The sequence below is a fragment of the Tenrec ecaudatus genome, chromosome 4 (assembly GCF_050624435.1).
Source record: "Tenrec ecaudatus isolate mTenEca1 chromosome 4, mTenEca1.hap1, whole genome shotgun sequence".
In the NCBI taxonomy this organism is placed as follows: Eukaryota; Metazoa; Chordata; class Mammalia; order Afrosoricida; family Tenrecidae; genus Tenrec; species Tenrec ecaudatus.
Window position 1 is genome coordinate 23,726,856 of NC_134533.1, and position 19,806 is coordinate 23,746,661.

General features: G+C 42.6%; 1 protein-coding gene across 2 annotated transcripts in view; it reads right to left on the bottom strand.

The window, feature by feature from the left end:
• Positions 1-19,806, bottom strand: part of CSTPP1 (centriolar satellite-associated tubulin polyglutamylase complex regulator 1) — a 205,836-nt gene that overhangs the window by 123,629 nt on the left and 62,401 nt on the right. For both annotated transcript variants that reach the window (XM_075545770.1, XM_075545771.1), the window contains exon 2: positions 10,633-10,735. In XM_075545770.1, the coding sequence (XP_075401885.1) occupies positions 10,633-10,735 (103 nt within the window). The remainder of the gene's footprint in view (positions 1-10,632; positions 10,736-19,806) is intronic.

Sequence of the window (19,806 nt, forward strand, 5' to 3'; positions counted from 1 at the left end):
GTATGAGCCCCTAATAAAATGTAAAAAAAAATGTGCTGAAAAACTCAGCTTATCTATGAGTATATACAGTTCTCCCAGTAAAATGGAACAGGAATACATATATGCTTTCAGATATATAAATGGATTTTGAGCCCACACTCAACTGTGAGCTCTAATCTCAGAACAATCAGTTATGGTGTGGCCCTGCACAGTACTTACCCTCAGAAAGGGATTACTTAATATAAAGGTGCTATAGCAAAGTTTGCCTTGGTTGAGGGGTGAGGAACACAAAGAGGTGTGCCTCTGGGTGCAACAGAGAAGTGGCTGTCCTGACAGAGAGATGATATCCTGAGTATTCTAATCCTAAATTGTAACTTGTTAACGTTCTTAATAACCCCCATAATTTGGAGTATAAGCTGGTGTGGTGAAGAAATCAGGTGGTGCCTGGTTATCAGAAAGAATAGTATCTAGGGTCATAAAAGCTTGTCTTAAAACAAGCAGCCATCTAAGTGAGGTGACAGGCCTACACAGAAGTAGTACATCAGTCTGGGTGATCTAAAGGACTGTAAACAACAAAATTCAGAATCAGAGGAGGGATATGTATTAGAGCAGTGGTTCTCAACCTGTGGGTTGCGACCCCTTTGGGGGTCAAACAACTCTTTCACATAGGTCGCCTAAGACCATCAGAAAACACACAAATATTTCACAATATACACCGTATATACTTGAGTATAAGCTGACCCGAATATGAGCCGAGGCACTTAATTTTACAAAAACTGCATTAAAAATGTGCTGAAAAGTATGACCTATCACAGGGAATCCAGGACAGATGATCCCTTAGGACCAGTGGTGAGAGTGGCACTACCAGGAGGGTGGGGTAGAGATGGGGAATTGATTATAAGGATCTACATATAACCTGGTAGTACGGACAACAGAAAAGTGGTGAAGGGTGACATCGGACAGTGTAAGATATGACAAAATAATAATTTATATATTATCAAGGGTTCATGAGGGAGGGGTTGTGGGAAACAGAAGGATTTCTCCCAAGCTGTCTCCCCCAAATATATGCCAAACTTAGCTGCTTGCGAATGACTATACACTTGGAGGTCCTCAGGAGTAATTTAGGCGTCATTCTCCCTAAGGGTTATCAGCCATCTAGAGCAAGCAGTCACCACTTTATCCCACAACAAATAGGGCCCACTCCCTTCTGATAAGGATAGTAGTTGTCTGTTTCCTTGTAGGAGACCCCAGACAGGTCAAACCCGCCCAAGGATGACTAAGGCTATCTTGCCATCTTGAATCTAGGATCCGCCCATCTTGTCACATGTAAACTCCTAGACCTTCCCATTCCTATGGACACACCCCTAGCTCACGCTTCCTGTCACGCTTGTGCCTATCATACATGCCCCCTTACTATGATATGTGTGCCTATTGTACAGCTCCTTCCTGTGACGTGTCGTTACCTGTAATGATGTCCCCCAAAGGAGATATAACCCTTGGTTAGCAGTAGGCGCAGTCCAGCCTCGCACCGGGGCTCCAGCTTCCAGCCCGGTCCTCGAGCCTCCTGCTGGGTCTCCACCCCACCTCCCTTCGGTCCACACTGTGTGTGGACCTGGCTGGTAAGATCATGGCCATCTAGGAGGTGAGCATGCTACTATGAATTGTGTCTGACTGCATTATTGTACTGTCTCTTCTATCGCTCATACTCTTAATGGCTTTATTATATTTATATATCTCAACCGTACAATTGTGCTTACTGAACCCAAGATTAGTGGTGGGGGGCTGGCATCCCCAACTCATATCACAAGGGGGGAGCGGGGACAGACGGAAAAATGAGGAGCTGATGCCAGGGGGTTACGTGGAGAGCAAATGTTTTGAGAATGATGAGGGTAACAAATGTACAAATGTGTTTTATACAATTGATGTATATATGGATTGTGATAAGAGTTGTATGAGCCCCCAATAAAATGATTAAACATTTTTTAAATAAAAAATAAAAATTTGACTTATATACAAGTATATATGGTAATTACATATTGTTTTGTGATTATTCACTATGCTTTAATTATGTTCAATTTGTAACACTGAAAATACATCCCGCATATCAGATATTTATATTACGATTCATAACAGTAGCAATATTACAGTGATGAAGTAACAATAAAAATAATGTTATGGTTGGGGGGTCACCACAACATGAGGAACTGTATTAAAGGGCCGTGGCATGAGGGAGGTTGAGAACCACTGTATCAGAGCTTAAATTCTGAGCACTCGATTTATAGAAGGCTATGGATGATTGTGAAAGCCCCAAATCCATTTGCTGGGACCCAACAAGGTTTACGTCTCCACTGAATATTCTTGGACCATTGACTAGGGATGTGAAGTCTTGTCCACAGAGTACCACATGAAGTGAATTACTGCCAATACAGTTCGTTTAAAAGTTAACATCGTATCAATTCATTTTCCCTTTTAATCTATTCTTAAATTGTTTTTTCTGCATTCTTTTGGATTTAAAAAATAACCAATGTCATTAAACAAGTTGTATGCAAATTGTTAAATAAAAACCAAATCTGTTATGTAAACCACTGAACACGCAGAATTATATATATTTTTTAAATATAGACTAAAATTCAAAATAATAAAAAAGCTAAGACTTATGGGTCTGATAGAGATTGATACTCAGAGGCCGAGTCATAGAAACTGCCCCTGTGAGTTTCTAAGATTACAACTCATTGTTTGAGTAAAAGGCCCATATTTCTCCTGAGGTGTTGCTGGTGGTTTTGAACTGTGGATCCTGTGGTTAGCACCCTAATATGTAACCACTATTCCACTGGAGAACTCCTGAAACTATGGCCCTTAGACATCCTTCAAACCTGTAACTGAACCCACCCCCCAGGGATCACCTTTCTCCCAAACAATAGACAGGCCTATAAAAAGAACAATAACCACCTGTGAGGAACTTACCCCCTCAGAACCCAAAGGGCAGTATTTGCTCAAAAACAAAGTTCAGAAGGCAGGAAGGCAAAGGAATGAAGAATAAATGGAAATGGGGAACCCAGGGAAGGAAGTAGGAACAGTACTGTTACATTAAAGGGATTGTAACAAATCATGAAACACAATGAGTATAAATTGTTGAATGGAAAACTAACTGGCTCTATAAACCTTCATCCAAACCACAGTAAAATGTTCCCCCCCAAAAGGTACTCCATCATACTGAGTAGCAGCAAATGGAATCAAATTACCTTTTTCAAACACAGAAATCCTACCAAATCAACATGGACAAAGGAACTGAATCACCAGAGCAGAGAGAACTCACTTGTTCTCTAACTGGGATGTTTTCAGGGCAATTATCTCAAATACCATTTCTTCTCAGAAGCCCTCCCTGGCCATCCTGCATATGACATTACCCTGGTTATTCTGTTAGCCATTTTGTTAAAGTCACCAGCTAAGGAACTTTGGGAATGTTGCTTTTTGGGCACCCAAATTTCCTAAAGTGTAAAACAGAATAATACTAATACTTAAATCATAGTGTTCTGAGGATGAAATATTCTTTCTTGAGACTGGTGCGTAGCACATATTGTTGTTATAGGCCACGGCGTCTACTCCGATTCAATGGGTCAGTATGTACAACAGAACTAAACACTGCCCGGTCCCACACCCACCTCACAATTGTTACTAGGTTTGAGTCTATGTGGCAGCCACTGTGTCAGTCCATCTCATTGAAGGTCTTCCCCGTTTTTGCTGATCCTCTATTTTATCAGGCATGATGTCCTTTCCCAGGGACTGGCCTCTCCTAATAACATGCCCAAAGTGTGTGCGAGCAAGTCTGAGCATCCTTGCTTCCCTAAGGAGCATTCTTCTGGCTGTACTTCCTCCAGGACAGATATGTCCATGGAACTCTTTCAATATGCTTTGCCAACATCACAATCCAACAGTATCAACTCCTCTTTAGTCTTCCTTTATTCACTGTCCAGTTTTCATACGCATATGAAGCAACTAAAAATAAATACCATGGGTTTAGGCAGGTGCATTTTAGTCTTCAAAATGACATTTTTGCTCTTTAACACTTTAAAGAGGTCTTGGGCAACAGATTTCCAAATACCTTATCCACAGGACACTAATGACTGACGACTAGCTGGGTTGTGAGATGACATCAAGAACATCATACCTAAAGACAGCAGGTCATTTAAAAGACCAGGAAGAAAGGAGGACCAAAGTGGATGTCAGAAAAGACTCTGAGACTTGCTACTGCACGAAGGATCACTGGAGCAAATGGACGAAATGGTAAAGTAAAAGAACCAAGGAGAAAATGTCAACAGACAGGTCTAGGAGACAATGTAAAGTATTATAATGAGATGCACAAAGACTTGGGAGTTAGAAAATCAAAGGGAAGACAGACCCAGGATTATTGCAAGCCAAAAGGGGTGAAGAAAAAAAATTCAAGCTTCAAGTTGTAATATCGAAGGCGTCTATGGGGAAAACGTTGAATGATTCAAGAACATCAAAAGAAGATGGAAGGAATGGGAGTAGCAATACCAGGAGGGTGGGGGAAAGGTAGGGAGAGGAGGGAAGGAAGGGGGAACCAATTGCAATGATAGACACACAGATATACCCCCACCCCAGGGAGACAAACAACAGAAACTGTGGAGGGAGGGAGACAGCAGTTGATATAAAATATGAAAATAATAATAATTTATAATTTATCAAGGGGCCACAAGGGTGGTAGGGGGGTAGGGAGGGTAAAAAGAGGAGCTGATACCAAGGGCCCAAAATGGTCTTTTAAAAAAAAGATGGAAAGAATACAGAGTCACTGCACCAAAAAGAATTGGAGCATGTGTGGCCTGGAAGACTCAATATAATAAAGATATCAATCTTACCCAAGGCACTATATAAGCTTAATGCCATCCCGGTTCAAATACCATCACCTTTCTTCAAAGAATTGGAAAAACTCAGCACCAATTTCATATGGAGAGGAAAGAAGCCAAGAACCAGCAGAGAACTCTGAAAGAAAATGGGCAAAGTCGGAGGGCTCGTTTTACCTGACTTTAAGACCTACTATACAGTCACAGTGGTCCAAACAGTGTGGTACTGGTATAATGACAGATACTCAGACCAATGGAAAAGAACTGAAAACTCGGAAATAAAACCATCAGCATAAAGAAAAAGGCCCCAAAAAGCATCAAGTAGGAGGCTGATACCCTCTTTAACAAGTGGTACTAGAAACAATGGATAACTGCCTGTAGAAAAATGAAACAAGTTGTTTACCTCACCCCATGCATTAGAACAAACTCAAGGAGGATCACAGACCTAGAGGTAAAACCCAAAACTATCAGGACCATTAATGAAGAAATCGGGACAAACCTAAGAACCTTGGCTCGGGGAATACATAAGCTAACTGCAACAGGTAAGGGTACCCACACAGGTGAACCTGAAATCGACAAGTGGGATGTACCAACGATAAAACACCTGTGTGCATCGAAAGACTTCACCAAGAGGGTAACAAGAGAATTCACAGACTGGGAGAGGAGTTTTAGCAAAATCCTCACACAACAGACAAAGGGTTTATTACTAAAATGTACAATATCCTCCTAGCCTGCAAAAAGAGAAAAACTGTTAACCCCCTGAGGAAGTGGGCAGAAAGACCTGAAAAGAAGTTTCACTATGCAGGAGACCCAAATGGCCAATAAACATGAGAAAATGCTCCTGATCATTAGCCATCAGAGAAATGCAAATTAAAACAACCATGGGATACCATCTAACACCTTTAAGGACAGCCCAAATCAGGAAATCAGAGAGCAACAAATGTTGGAGGGAATGTGGTGAGATAGGAACTCTCCTCCATTGCTGGCGGTCCTGTAGATATTTAAAGCAAGTGGAAATTGAGCTCCCTTATGACCCAGCTATCCCTCTACTGGGCATCTACGCAGAAGAGGTAAGAAATAGACCATGACCAGTTGTTTGTGCTCCAATGTTTATTGCGGAGCATACTGTGACAGAGGACAATACGGGGACCAATACCTTATGGTATTATTGGTTTGCCTACTTATATAAGATTAGCATGGGAAGCAAACTTGAAGAGAAAGCCACGAGACTAACAGTCCCAGGGGGACTTGGAGGAGATGCGGGGGTTGGTGCAGTGAGCAAACACAACCAGAGACGGGAACAACTAGGGAATTAAAATCAACAAGGAGGATGTAGAGAGCCTGGGGGTGTTGGAGTAACAGCAATCTAACTGACAGGAATTATTAAAAGGCAGAAGTAGGGCGAGTATGATGGTGGGGCAGGAGGAAGGTAAAGAAACAGAGGAACCATCTAGGAAGCAAAGCTATGGATAGAGGTATATGCAAAGGTGTATGCATATGTAAATATATTAATTCATTAAAATAGAGGTATTGGCCTATGTACATGTATTTATATGGCATTACACTGAGGTAGTGGACAGCTTCAGGCCTCTGCTCATACTCTCCCTCAATGCAAGAACACTTTGTTCTAACAAACAGGCATTCTGTGATGCTCACCCTCCTGGCACAATCATTGAAGACAAAATGGGTACATAAGCAAATGTGGTGAAGAAAGCGGATGGTGCTTGGCTATGTAAAGATAGGGCGTCTGGGTTCTTATAGTCTTGAAGTTAAACAAGTGGCCATCTAGCTAAGATATGTTCTCTTGTGTATCCTTAAATAAATCTCTGTCAATGAAGGTAATCTGTGTACTTCTCCTTACAACCAAATGGACATCATGAAAACTTCACCAAGAAGTTATAATCATCATTAGAAAAACAAAGACAAGATATGTGAGCATGAGAACAGGCTCTCCCAGGCCCACCAACCAAGCCCCTAGAGTACTATTCCTTTCTATATTTGTATGTGGCGGTCAGGCTCCCCGACGCCACAGTGTTATAACTACCAATTTAGCATGTGAGGAATGGATCCCAATTCTGATAGGAATCCTCAGATTTCAGCCTGGGTTTCTCTCATTGTTATTTTCCAATATCTTTGAAAGCTGCATTTCTCATTTTATCTTCACCACAGACCCTGGTCCCACTGTGCTATGGTTTCCAAGTGACAGCTCCACTAGCCCCTTTCTTTGGGCAGATTTCTTCAGAGGTCCTGACCAGGCATTGACACTCAGTCTATTCTTAGAGCAGCATGTCTAAAGAGGCCTTTCTTTCACTTTCCACTGGTTAAAGGACAACACTCAGAGGCAGAGGTTGCATACAACATCAAAGGAAGGCCTCTGGGGTTTCGGAGCCTTCTTTCAAGAGAGGCCAGAGGAATGTGATCTCCATAGCTCACCGTCCTGCAGACATAACACACAGTAAAGCTCAGCTTCTCGTGTCTTACATCTTATCCAGATTTGCACGAACAATCACTGACGTGTTGGAAAACACCCAAAACCAAGGAGTGACAGCACAGGTGAGAGGGCAAGCCGAGCCAAGATGAAAACCAGCAGAAAAGCTTTCCAAAGGCAATTTCAAAGACTACCGTTATCATCACTTAAAGATAAACCAAACCCGCCTTTCCCCACCCACTACATCATTTGAGGTAAGAACACACATCAAGGTGTAAACTTGAGAGTGGAAAGTATGTCGTTCACATGTATGTATGTATGTATGTATGTATGTATGTATGTATAAGTAAGTAAACATGCTTCTTGTTGGGTAGGGCCAGTTTCAACGACACCCCTCCACAGGTTAATACTAAACACTTAAATTTAAAAGACCATCAACTGAGGTCAGTAGATAAAGCAATGGGATAACAGTTGTAGAATACAGTTCATAAAGAAGAATTCAAAGTACTGTAGAAATTATAGCTAGATGAGATGTCAAAATATTATCTGGGGAGGTCATACACATGGCAATGAAATAAGCTTTGCCGAATGCAGTTCATAAGGAAGAATTAAAAGAACTGTAGAAATCATAGCTAGACAATATCTCAAAATAGTATCTGGAGAGGCCTCCAGCAACATTGGGCAGGTCAGTGACTTGAAGTGGTAAATAAGTGACCAAACCAGACTTTACTCTGTCACTTAAGAATTTGAAGAAATTGGGATTTTGTTTGTTTTTGACCCTTCTGAGCCTTACTTTCCTCATTCATAAAATAAAGGTAAGAGTAATACCTATCTCGTAGAACTGCTTTAGTGGCCTGTTATAACATATAATTGTACTACTATTGTTATTAGGATTTAAGGCTTGAAGATCCAGTGCTGTAGTGGCTAAAATACTTGGCTACTAACCAAAAGGTTGGTGGCTCCAACCCACCAGCTTCTCTGTGGAAGAAAGACAGGCAGTCTGCTTGTGTAAAGCTGGGGAAACTATTTGGGGGCAGTTCTAGCCTGTCCGTTACGGTCGCTATGAGACAGGATGGACTCGATGGCAGTGGCTTTGATCTCTCTTTATGGCTTTCTCATACGAACGTCTAAGCTGACATAGCTAAGGCCCAGACAAAATGAGGAATTCTCCCAAAGTTCTAACTAGAACTATGAAGTTCTTCTGAGGGTCCTGCACTTTTCCTTTCATTTCACCTCTCCTTTGAATCTGCACAAAACTGAGCCCCCAAAGACAAGGATTTTCACAAAATAAATCAAAGTCAGAGTCAAAATAAGAAGCTTCTACCATGTAGGTCTTGTTGACCAAATACTACTTCCTGTTCCACCATACATCTTCATCTCTTAGGTCTTTTATCTTATTAGCCTCTTTTTTAGCTTCACAAAATGACTGGTTCCCCAAGCCAATCTGCTTTCTAGAGTTACAGGAGTATCAAGTATGTGTCACTCACATACATTGTGTCATTTTTCATTTCCTGGAGATAAGAAACAGCTCACTTGGCAACTAGATTTCTATCAGCTCTGTGGAAAAATCTTAAGATTTTTTTTTTCAACAGTTCACTGATTGATAGATGTGACGGCCAATGGCATTTTAAAGCTGCTATAAAGACTTATTCTTGGCTTTTTGGAGTTCGGTATCAGTTGCACTGCCTGGTGGAATTGCCTCTTGCTACACACATAGTCTACAGATCTCATGGCATAATGCAGGGCTTTATCAAAAAGAATTAAAAAAGGGGGGGAACAGGCAAAAGTCATCACTAGTAAGATGAGAATAAGAATAAATCATATTTTCCCCAAATGTGGGAAACTCGACTGCATAATTTGTGGTAGTGGGGGACTACGTTCGTGCTCTCCCCTAAAATAAAAAAGAATAAATCACACACAGTAACTTACAAATATAGATTCAGCAGGAGAGTCAACAGATATTTACCAAAAATGTCTTGCTGTCTGTTAAGCATGGTGGCAGGCACTGGGACTATAACGATGAAGAAATAATGCCTGCCCTGCAGGACTACTGTACTAGGGAAGAAACATATCAAGGAGTTTGGGGAGGGAAAAGATTTAAATTGGAAAAAGAAAAAAGCCAAGAAGAAGCATTACCCCCAGAAGAGTCATATTTCACTTGGCAAGGAGCCACAAGAGTGCTGGTATGGATTAAATGGCCTAGAAATTTAACCTCCAGGCTTGTCAGTTCTGTAAAAGCAAGCAAGGCTATTCAATCTCAGTCTTTATTCCCTGCCCACCTCATTTGCTACAGCCCACACACACCATGCGAACAAGCACGATGCCTTGCTCTACTTCATCTTCTTTAGAATATGGTGGGGGAAAGGCCCAGCTGTGCTCCCACAAATCCCATTTTCCCTATGAATTAGAAATTCTGATCTGTAAGAAACCCAGATTTTATTTACAAGACCTAGAGATCAGAAAAAGGGGTAGGGAGCGCCAAAAATTCCCAATAGCAACTCAAGTGGAAGCCATTAGAACAGCCATCTGATCTCCAAGGAGACTCTGAGGAATATCAAGGAAAAAGTCTATTTTCAAAGAGGATAGATTGGAGTTCATGATTCATTTTAAATGGAATCCTGTATGAGGTTACCCTTCCTTTCTCATAATAGCCCTAGTGAACCAGCAAAAAAGGAGAATCCAAATGACTAGTGCTGGAAGTTTAAAAAAAAAAAAAAGCTTTGTATTTCTTCAGCAAAGCCTTTGAAAAAGGCTCAAGGTGTTTTCAGAGAGACAATATCATTCAGCCTAAAAACAGTTGTATGTATTTTTGGTATTTTAAAAATACTACAGCAGTAATCATTTTGACTTTCTTACCCCAAAAATGTGCTTTACAAAGAAATACGAGCCTCCAGAGAATAGCTAGGAAAGATGTTCTGCCTCTAAAATGATTCTTAAATGATTAAACGATTGAGACTACCTGTAGACAGAAGATTGCAGAGGAAACCATTTCCATGAGCGAAGCGAACCATGAACAACACAGATGAAAACAACACACACTGAAGGAAGCCAGGGAGAGTATGCTGAGTAAGCAAAAGCTGCACATCATCAGAGGGACGTAAAGCGAGCGATCTACTAGATCAAGGAAGCAGTTGCTGAGCTAGTGCAGTCCTAACCATCCGCATGGCAGATGGCTGGACAGAACTAGCTGCGTCACAGGCATGTTCCAAAACATGTCTGCGCAACCCTCAACCAAGGCACCCAAACTAAGCCTTCACTGCCATGACCCAACCAGCATTGCCCCACTCCGATCATGACCCACCCGCCCTGCTTCCAAGTCCCTTGTCTGGGCTCACCCCACTGGCAAAGCATTCGAGTACTTACTATTCAGTGAAGAACCTGGCAATGCCGTATTGGCTAATATCTTCCTTGTTCTCTAGCAGCTGGCACACGGCATCCTCCATGTATGTGAGCACATGTCGCTGAGCTACAAGCAAGAGGGAAAGAAAGTGAGAGAGGGAAAGACACAAAAGTCCTCATCTCAGGAGGGAGTCCCTTGAGGTGGTGGCACATTAGGAAGCAGGTATAGTAGCACGGACAAACCAGTCTTTGTGGCCTTGAGTTAGGGTTTCAACAGATAGAACGGGAGATGGGGTAGAACGTGATTTACTGCTGACTGACTGCTAGTTTCAGCACCAACCCTTCATTCTTCATCTAGGTCTGAGGCTCTCAAACTTGGCTGATCATTGGAATTGCCTGGGAGCTCATGCAACTACAGCTCCCCAAACTCCAAGTGCAACCTAATGAATTAGAATCTCTAGGGGGAGGAGCCCAGGGACCTGTAGTTTTACCAGACTCTCAGGTGATTCCAATGATCAGCCAAATTTGGGAACTAAGGTCTAGGTCACAAATTCCCAAACTTACCTGACCTTCCACCCCCTTTTCAGGAAAAAAGAAATCCAAAAAAACCAACAACAAAAAACGCAGCACCCCCATTGGCCGTTACAACTTTTGTATGACAGCCTATAATCCAGAATAAAATATAGGCATCTGCCTTTCCAGCAGCCCCTTGGTGGTATCAACCTACTTTGGGAACTACTGATATGTTATTAAAGCAGGCTCAAGAGAATCTCTAGCATCATTTAGCATCTACACCTGGAAGGTCTCGCCTCATGATGCTTCCACTCTCCTGCACACCTCAGAAGTGGATCTCAGAGAGTCTGGGACTCCACACCTGAACTGTAGATGATGTGGTTGTAAAGAAAGGTATTCTTTAAAAAAAAAATTATTTTTACTGATAAAGTCAATGGATAAAGTAAGGACTTTCAATGTTGGTATACACAGAAGTTATTAACCTTATATAAATAGGGTAATAAGACCATGAAATATGTGTAACTCAATTTATGAGCAATCATGTTTTCTATATTGATTATTACTGGAAAATATGTCTGTCAAGTAATCATGGGTTTGCATTATAAAGGCAGGCCTAGGTGCTGTCAGGTTAAGTGTTGGCACAAGGTCAGCAGTTCACACCTACCAGCCTCTCTGCAGCAGAAAGTAAAGAGGCTACAATGTGCTTTAAATAAAGATTTATAGCCTTGGAAACCCCACATAAGGTGACCATGACTCAGAATCAACTCAATGGCAGTAAGTTTGAGAGTGGGGTTTGAATTGTGGCTCTGTCATTGAAAGCACTTTCTTAATCATCTGCACCTGGTTTCCCCTTAACACAGGTAGAAGTCAACATAGTTTAATGGTTTCTCGAAGCATGAAAAAACAGTCGGCTTGCATTCTGTGGTGCTCACCTTTCCAGCATGATCGCTGAAGACAAAATAGGTGTATAAGCCAATGTGGTAAAGAAAGCTGATAGTGCTTGGGTATTACAAGATATAGCATGTGGGGTCTTAAAGGCTTGAAGTTAAACAAGCAGCCATGCAGCAGGGAAGCAACAAAGCCCATATGGAAGAAGCACACCAACCCGTGTGATCACTGTGATCACGAGGTGTTGACAGGATCAGGTATCAGGCATCAGAAGACGCCAAACAAACAGCCATTTTGATGCAAATGAGGGGAGTCAGAATGGAGACCCAAAGCCCATCTGTAGCCAACTGGACATTCCCTCACAGAAGGGTCACAAGGAAGGGATGAGCCAGCCAGGGTGCAGTATAGCACCAATGAAACACAGCCTTCCTCTACTTCTTTAATGCTTCTGCCCATCCCCCCAACACCACCATCACGACCCCAGTTCTGTCTCACAAATCTGGCTTGACCAGAGCATGTACACAGGTACAGATAAGAGCTCTCAACATACAGAATCCAGGGAAGATAAACCCCTCAGGACCAATAATGAGAATAGCGATACCATGAGGGTAGGGGAAAGGTGGGGAGAACCAATCGCAACAATCGACGTACAAATCCAACCCAGAACGAATAACAGAAATGTGGGTGAAGGAAGACAGTGAGTGGATGGTGTAAAATATGAAAATTAAAATAATTTCTAAATTATCAAGGGTTCACAAGGGTGGGAGGGAGAAAAGAGGATCTGATACAAAGAGGCTCAAGTAGAAAATGTTTTGGAAATGATGGCAATATAGGTACTACTATGCTTGAAACAATTGATATATGGAATTCTCTGAGCTATAAGAGCCACCAATAAAATTATTTATTAAAATAAATAAAAGTTGCTCTTGGCTCCTCCACTGACCTCTCATCGGTTCCCCCTCTCCTCTCCTGTCCTCACTCCCCTGTTCCCTTTCCCCTTATCCTCCTTCCCCGCCCTCTCTCTCCACGTGGACCACCAAGCAGGGCTGAGGTCAAGAATTTGAAAAAGAGGTTTTAGGAATGGAGAAAAATTTCACTGAATTAGCTTTCATCATCAAATTCAAGCAGTGTCTGAGAGAGAGAAAAAAATAGCATTTGCCACCAAAGTTATTTGAGCTCAGAGACAAAAAAGAAGTCTAAGGAGGCAAGTCTAGTGAAGAAAGATTTCACAAAGAATTCTTGTAGTACCATCTTGGCAGACCTCAAAAAATGAGCAGATGTAATCAATTTAATTTCTGTGTACTCCATCTTGATAAGTTCATGTGTACAGCTGCCTTTTATATCATTGGAGAAAAGGATGAATTCAGTTCCAGACCTGAAAGGTGACTAAGAGCCACGGTCTTAAAAGTTCTGCCACGGCCTGAAAAATTCTACCAGACAGCAGACGAACATTGGCTCTCTATTCAAGTACTCCCTCAATGCAAGGACAATTTATTCTAATAATCCAGCATTCTGTGATGCTCACCTTCCTGACATGATCGCTGAAGACAAAATGTGTGCATAAGCAAATGTGGTGAAGAAAGTTGATGGTGCCTGGCTATCTGGGGTCTTAAAGGTTTGAAGATAAAAAGCTGAGAAGCAACAAAACCCACATGGAAGAAGCACACCAGCCTGTGTGATCATGAGATGTCGGCAGGATCAGGTATCAGGCATCTAAGACCCAGAACAAAATCATTCCAATGTGAATGGCAGGGGGGTGTGTGGAGTGGAGACCCACTGAATTTTAATGTGAATGAGGGAGAGCATGGAGTGGAGACCCAAAGCCCATCTATAGACAATTGGACATCCCCTCTCAGAAAGGTTACAAGGAAGAGACGAGCCAGCCAGGGTGCAGTATAGCACTGATGAAACACACAACTTTCCTCTAGTTCTATAATGCTTCTTCTTCCCCACTATTATGACCTCTATTCTACCTTACAAATCTGACTAGACCAGGACATGTACACTGCTACAGATAGACCTCGCAGCACAGGGAATCCAGGACAGACAAATCCCTCAGGACCAATAATAAGAGTAGCAATACCAGGAGGGAGGGAAAGGGGAAGGTGGGGGGAGAAAGGGTGAACTGATCACAATGATTTACATATAACCCCTGTGTTAGTCTGGGTACTTTAGAGAAACAAATCCACAGAAACTCATGTATAAGAGAGAGTTTTATATAAAGGTAAGTGAGCATCAAGAAAACACCCCAACCCAGTGCTGCCCAAGCCCACAAGTCCAACATTAACCCATATGTCCAACACCAATCCACAAAGTCCTCCGCCACCTCACAAAACAGACACAATGATGCTGAATGCAGGAAGAAAGCCGAATCAGTGAATGTGTAAGCATCTCAGCGCTGGCAGGGGTCTCCACACGGTTGCTCCAGCACCAAGGGCTGCATCGGGGTAGGTCCATGTGGCTTCTCCTAAAGGATGTCTTGCAAGAAGTGAGCCTTGCAGCTAAAGCAGGGAACTGGCTAAGGCAGCTACACGCTGGTCCAACCATCAGAAAGCAAGAGACCTGAGAACTAGAAAGGCGAGGCTCACTGAGCCATTTAACCCTCCACCCTTCAATTAATCCCACATGTGTTTATCGGCCAGGTTGGCACAATAAACTACCTACCTTAACCCCCTTCCAAGGGATGGACAACAGAACAGTGGGTGAAGAGGGACAGGGGTTGGTGTAAGACATGAAAAAAAATTATCGAGGGTTCATGAGGGAGAGAGGAGGACGGGGAGAAAATGAGGAGCTGATATGAAGGGCTCAAGTAGAAAGAAAATACTTTGAAAATGATGATGGCAACATATGTACAAATGTGCTTGACACAATGGGTAGATGGATGGATTATGATAACCATTGTACAAGCCAGCAATAAAATGATTTAAAAACAAATAAATAAAAAATCAAATATACTTGACACAGTGTATGTATATATGGATTGTGATAAGAGCTATAAGAGTCCCCAATAAAATGATTAAAAATAAATAAAGAAAATAAAAGAAATAAGAAACTAAAGAACAAAGAAATCTGTCTTGGAAGAAGTACAACCAGAATGTTCCTTAGAGTCTATGATGGTGAGACTTTTTCTCACGTACTTTGGACATGTTATCAAGAGACCAAGCCCTGCAGAATGACATCATAGGCAGCAAGAGAGAGGAAGGCTATTGACAAGCTGGATTGACACAGAGGCAACAATAATGGGATAACCATAAAATTTGGGGGATGTGCATAGGCTTGCTATGATTCAGAATCGACTTGACAGCACTTAACAACAACAGCAACATATGCTGATGTTAACAAAAAATAAATACTGATTATGCCAGATCCAAACAATAAAATAACCAGCCACTTGATCACAATCACCTGGAGTTGCTCAACTAGATTTCTAGGCCCATCCCACACTGAGTAACCTGAAGTTCTAACTGGGGGTCTTTAAACAAGCAAGCAGCCTGGGTGCTTCTTATGCACCTGTGGTTCAAGAACTACTGGTTAAGAACTTGAGTTCTGGAGTTCCCATAGACTTGAATTCTAGTCTCAGTCCTACCACCACTTTCTAGCTGTGTGACCTTGAACAAATTACTCTGCAGGTCTGTTTCTTCATTATAAAATGGGGATACGAATGTGTACGGTGGTGTTGGGTACTGTTGAGTTGTACAACAGAATGAAGCACTGCCTAGGTGTGCAGCATCTTCACAATTGTATGTTTGGGCCCACAGTGCTAGCCTCTGTGTATTTTCATGCCTTCAAACCAGAGGTTCATCTCCCAGCAGTGCCCTGATGCTGTTTACAGGGTCACAGCGGCCAGTGTTTTCAGAAGTTGATCACCAGGTCCTTCCTTCCTAGTGTGTCTTAGACTGGAGGCTCCACTGACATATTTCCTGCTGGCATTTGAGATACCAGTATGGCATAGCTTCTAGCACCACAGCAACCAACCCACACAACACACTGACAGAAGGGTTCAGAAAAACTCACTGGCATCAAGTTGATTCTGACTCAGTGTGCCCCTTTGGGTTTCTTAGACTGCAAATCTGTATGGGAGCAGAAACCTACTCCATCCTACTCCCGCAGAGCTGCTGGTATATTTGAACTGCTGAACCTTGCAGCTCAACACCAGCAGGGCTCCTTGAGAGATGGGCAGTGTTTACATAATAGGGTTGTGAGAATTAAATTAGATGAGACATGTAAAACACTAAAGTGCCTAGACATTGTACATGCTTGATAATTAGTTTTCTTAAAAGTCTATCTCAAAGGGTTGATGGTGTCATTAAATGACGCATAACCTCAGTAAAGGGCGTAAGCCAGAACTGATTCTACAGCAGGTGCTCAACAATGCTTGTGCCCCTGGCCTGAGTTTCATCTTTAGATATGAAAATGATATCCTGGTACAATTCACACAGAAGCATCCAACTCAGTGTTTCCATCTGCCATCCACGATAAATCTGGAAATAACTTTCTTCTGGAGCAGTAAGTAAGATCAAGAAAACCCAGAGTGATAAATATCTTGCCAAAAAGCAATTCCATGAAGTGGCTGCCAAGGATGTCATTTGCCTCTTGATCATAGTTTTCATCCCTCAAGAAGATATGAGAGTTACCCCCACTTTATGAGAATGGGTGCTTCACCAACTGTTCCTCAAGCCCTGATAGTCTAGTGAAGCTTGTAAGGCAAAGTATATTAACGTAAGCCCAGTCTCCTTTTGACATTCCAGCTGAGGTTTCACACTTGCTCCAGCCCACTCCTGAAAAGTGACAGTCTCGAAACCTCCAGGCAATCCTACCATGTCCCACAGGGTCTGCTATAAGTTGTCATTGACTCGATGGCAGTGAGAGTGAGTAGCCCAGATGGAGCCTTAGGGGCAAGGTTGGGCTGCTCATCACCAGGGTCAGCCATTCAAATCTATCTGCCCCTTCAGGGGAGTATGATGAGGTAGTCTGCTTCTGTACAGATGGACAGCCCCCAAGAGCCCGTGGAGCAGTTCTGCTCTGTGCTATAGGACTGCTGTGCCTGGGAATTGACTCCATGGCAGTGGGTTAGAGTTTCTGGTTACAGCCCAGATGAATGACATGCCTCTATGCTGTTAATTCCATATACATAATGAACATATAAACTATAAATGTATTGTTTGTATGAGTGGGTGCCCAAACTAACATCTACTAGCCACTGCCAACATTCCCCAACCACTCAAAAAGATGTGGCAATAAAATCAGTGCTTCACTAATGGAAATGATCTCCCTGAGAAATAGCCACAACTGAAGGTGAATGTGACATTGTTTTCAAAATATCATTCATAATTAAGTACATATTACATTGGAAAGGAAAATGGCCAGACTACCATTCAGATCTTCTTTTCAGCTCTATGGTCTCCTTCACTTCTATCCCAAAAGCCCTGGCCACACAATAGTTAAGTGCTTGGCTGCCAACCAAAAGGCTGGTAGTTCAAACCTACCAGCCACTCTAGTAAGAGGACAATGTCCTGATCTGCATCTACTCTGACTTACTGGGTCCCTAGGAAGTGGAATCGACTGGTTTTTTGAACTCACTTACCAGTGTTTACTAAGACTCCTTCCTTGGGCTATGTGGACTTTTCTGACTTAGTACTACTTAAGGGAGCACAGGATTGCTTTCTTGCTGTTTTCGGTGGAAATAAAAGAGCTCCACTTAGAAGAAAATGAAGCTGCTTTTCGTTCCTAGCTCAGGTTCTGAAAGTCAGTGAAAACCCTTCACAGGAGAAAGATTTTCAAAGCAGTTAAAATCAAAGTACTTCTGTTCTCCTAGAAAAAAAAAGGGGGAATTTTCTGGAAAAGAGACTTTTGATCCAATGGTAATAATAATAAAGGACTATACAGTTCTGGTTTAACTCATCTGTCAACCCGATGCGTAAAATTTAATATAACCTATAACCACAATCATCAGCCTAACAGCTACCTTTGTGAATATCTCCCTGTGTAGCTTACTGACCAACAATGTGCTACATAGTGTGCTAATGGTTTGACACACATTATTTCATTTAACCCTCACCACAATTCTGCGAGCTAGGTTATGTGTGTTTCATTTCCATCTTACACATGAAGAGCTGAGACTTGGAGAATGTAAATAAGCAATTCAAGATCAAGACGAGTAGCCAGAGTTGGAACACGGGCTTGTTCCAACTAAGAGTTGGAACACTAATACTAAGAGTCTGGGATCTTAGCACTCTACCAACTGGCTTCATAGCTAGTACTTCCAGGTCAGCTGTGGAAGTAACCACCTTCAATACACACAGACCACAAGATTGACTATGCCGATACTAAGCTCACCTGAGTGATGTAGCCTATTGGTGCATATGTGAAAGTACAGGTATGTGTGTGTCCTGTCCCCACCTGCAGAGTGCTGTGTATGCCCATCAGCATCTGTGTGCAGTTAGAACTTGTCCCCAAGTTTCAAAGTTCACCCCACCCACCCCAAGTACACAAAGTAGGCACAGACAGCACCGCTGCTCTTTCCAGGCAGAGGGTGTTGGGGGAAGAGAAGGCCCTTGTGCAGAGGCAGGGGGTCCCTGCCAGTGTGAAATCGCAGACCAGCCTAAAGTGGGGAGGCTCTCTAATTGCTACTCCCGGGTGGTTTCCTTCACCTGCAGTTCTTTCTTGGGCCAACGTTCCCTCTGTGGTTAAGTGCACCACCAAGGCCGGGAAAATCCTTGCAGTTTATCAAACTTCAATGAGACAAAAGTTCAAAGCTCTTGCATGGTCATAAAACACAGAAGGTGTTGTTTTATATTATTTCTTAAATGCAAAGGAATAGGCTTTAATTTATGTGAATGATTAAAGACGAGAAAAATCAGCGCACCTGCAGCCCTGAGGGCAGCGATAGCGGGCACCTTGGCTGCCCTCTGAGAGAGGAAGGAAGGAACGCCAGTTCTGATCAGCTTTCCCTCTTTGCTTTGCTGGGACTTCCACAGCAAGACTGGGAGTCAGCTTTCCAAAGGGCACCAACACAGCTCTATTGTCTTGCAATCTACACTTAGGTCCAGTTATCGTGTCTTAGGCTCACTGTGGGAGCTGAGTAGTTATAACTCACCAGGCTGAACTGAAAATCTACGTGAAACACAAGTGCCAAACCAAAACCAAACTCACTGCCATCACATCCCTTCTAACATAGTGACCCTAGCACTAACTCAGAGGGAAGCACGAGCTTTGTGATCAGTTCCCCCTATCAACCCCACCTTCGCTCCACCCTCCCAGTATCGGCACTCTCAGCACTGGTCCTAAAGGGATCATCTGTCCTGGATTCCCTGCTTCCAGTTCCTAGCTGTACCAGTGTACATCCTCTTGTCTAGCCAGATTTGTAAGATAGAATTGGGATCATGATATTAGTGGGGAGGAAGCATTTAAGAACTAGAGGAAAGTTCTATGTTTCATTGTTAGTACACTGCACCCTGACTGGCTCGTATCCTCCCCGCGACCCTTCTGTAAGGGATGTCCAGTTGCTTACAGATGGGCTTTTTGGTCGCCAATCTACACTCCCCCTCATTCACAATGATATGATAGTTTGTTCTTTGATGCCTGATACCTCGTGATCGCACAGGCTGGTGTGCTTCTTCTATACGACTAGAACTCTATGGGAGTAGAAGCCTCATCTTTTTCCAGAAGAGCAGCTAGTAGTTTTGAAATGCTTACCTGTGGTGAGCAGCCCAACGTGTAACCACTACACCAGGGCCCTTGGCACATAGTATGTGCTTAATACACATGAGCGGGCTTCAGAAAGTTCATGGAAAAATT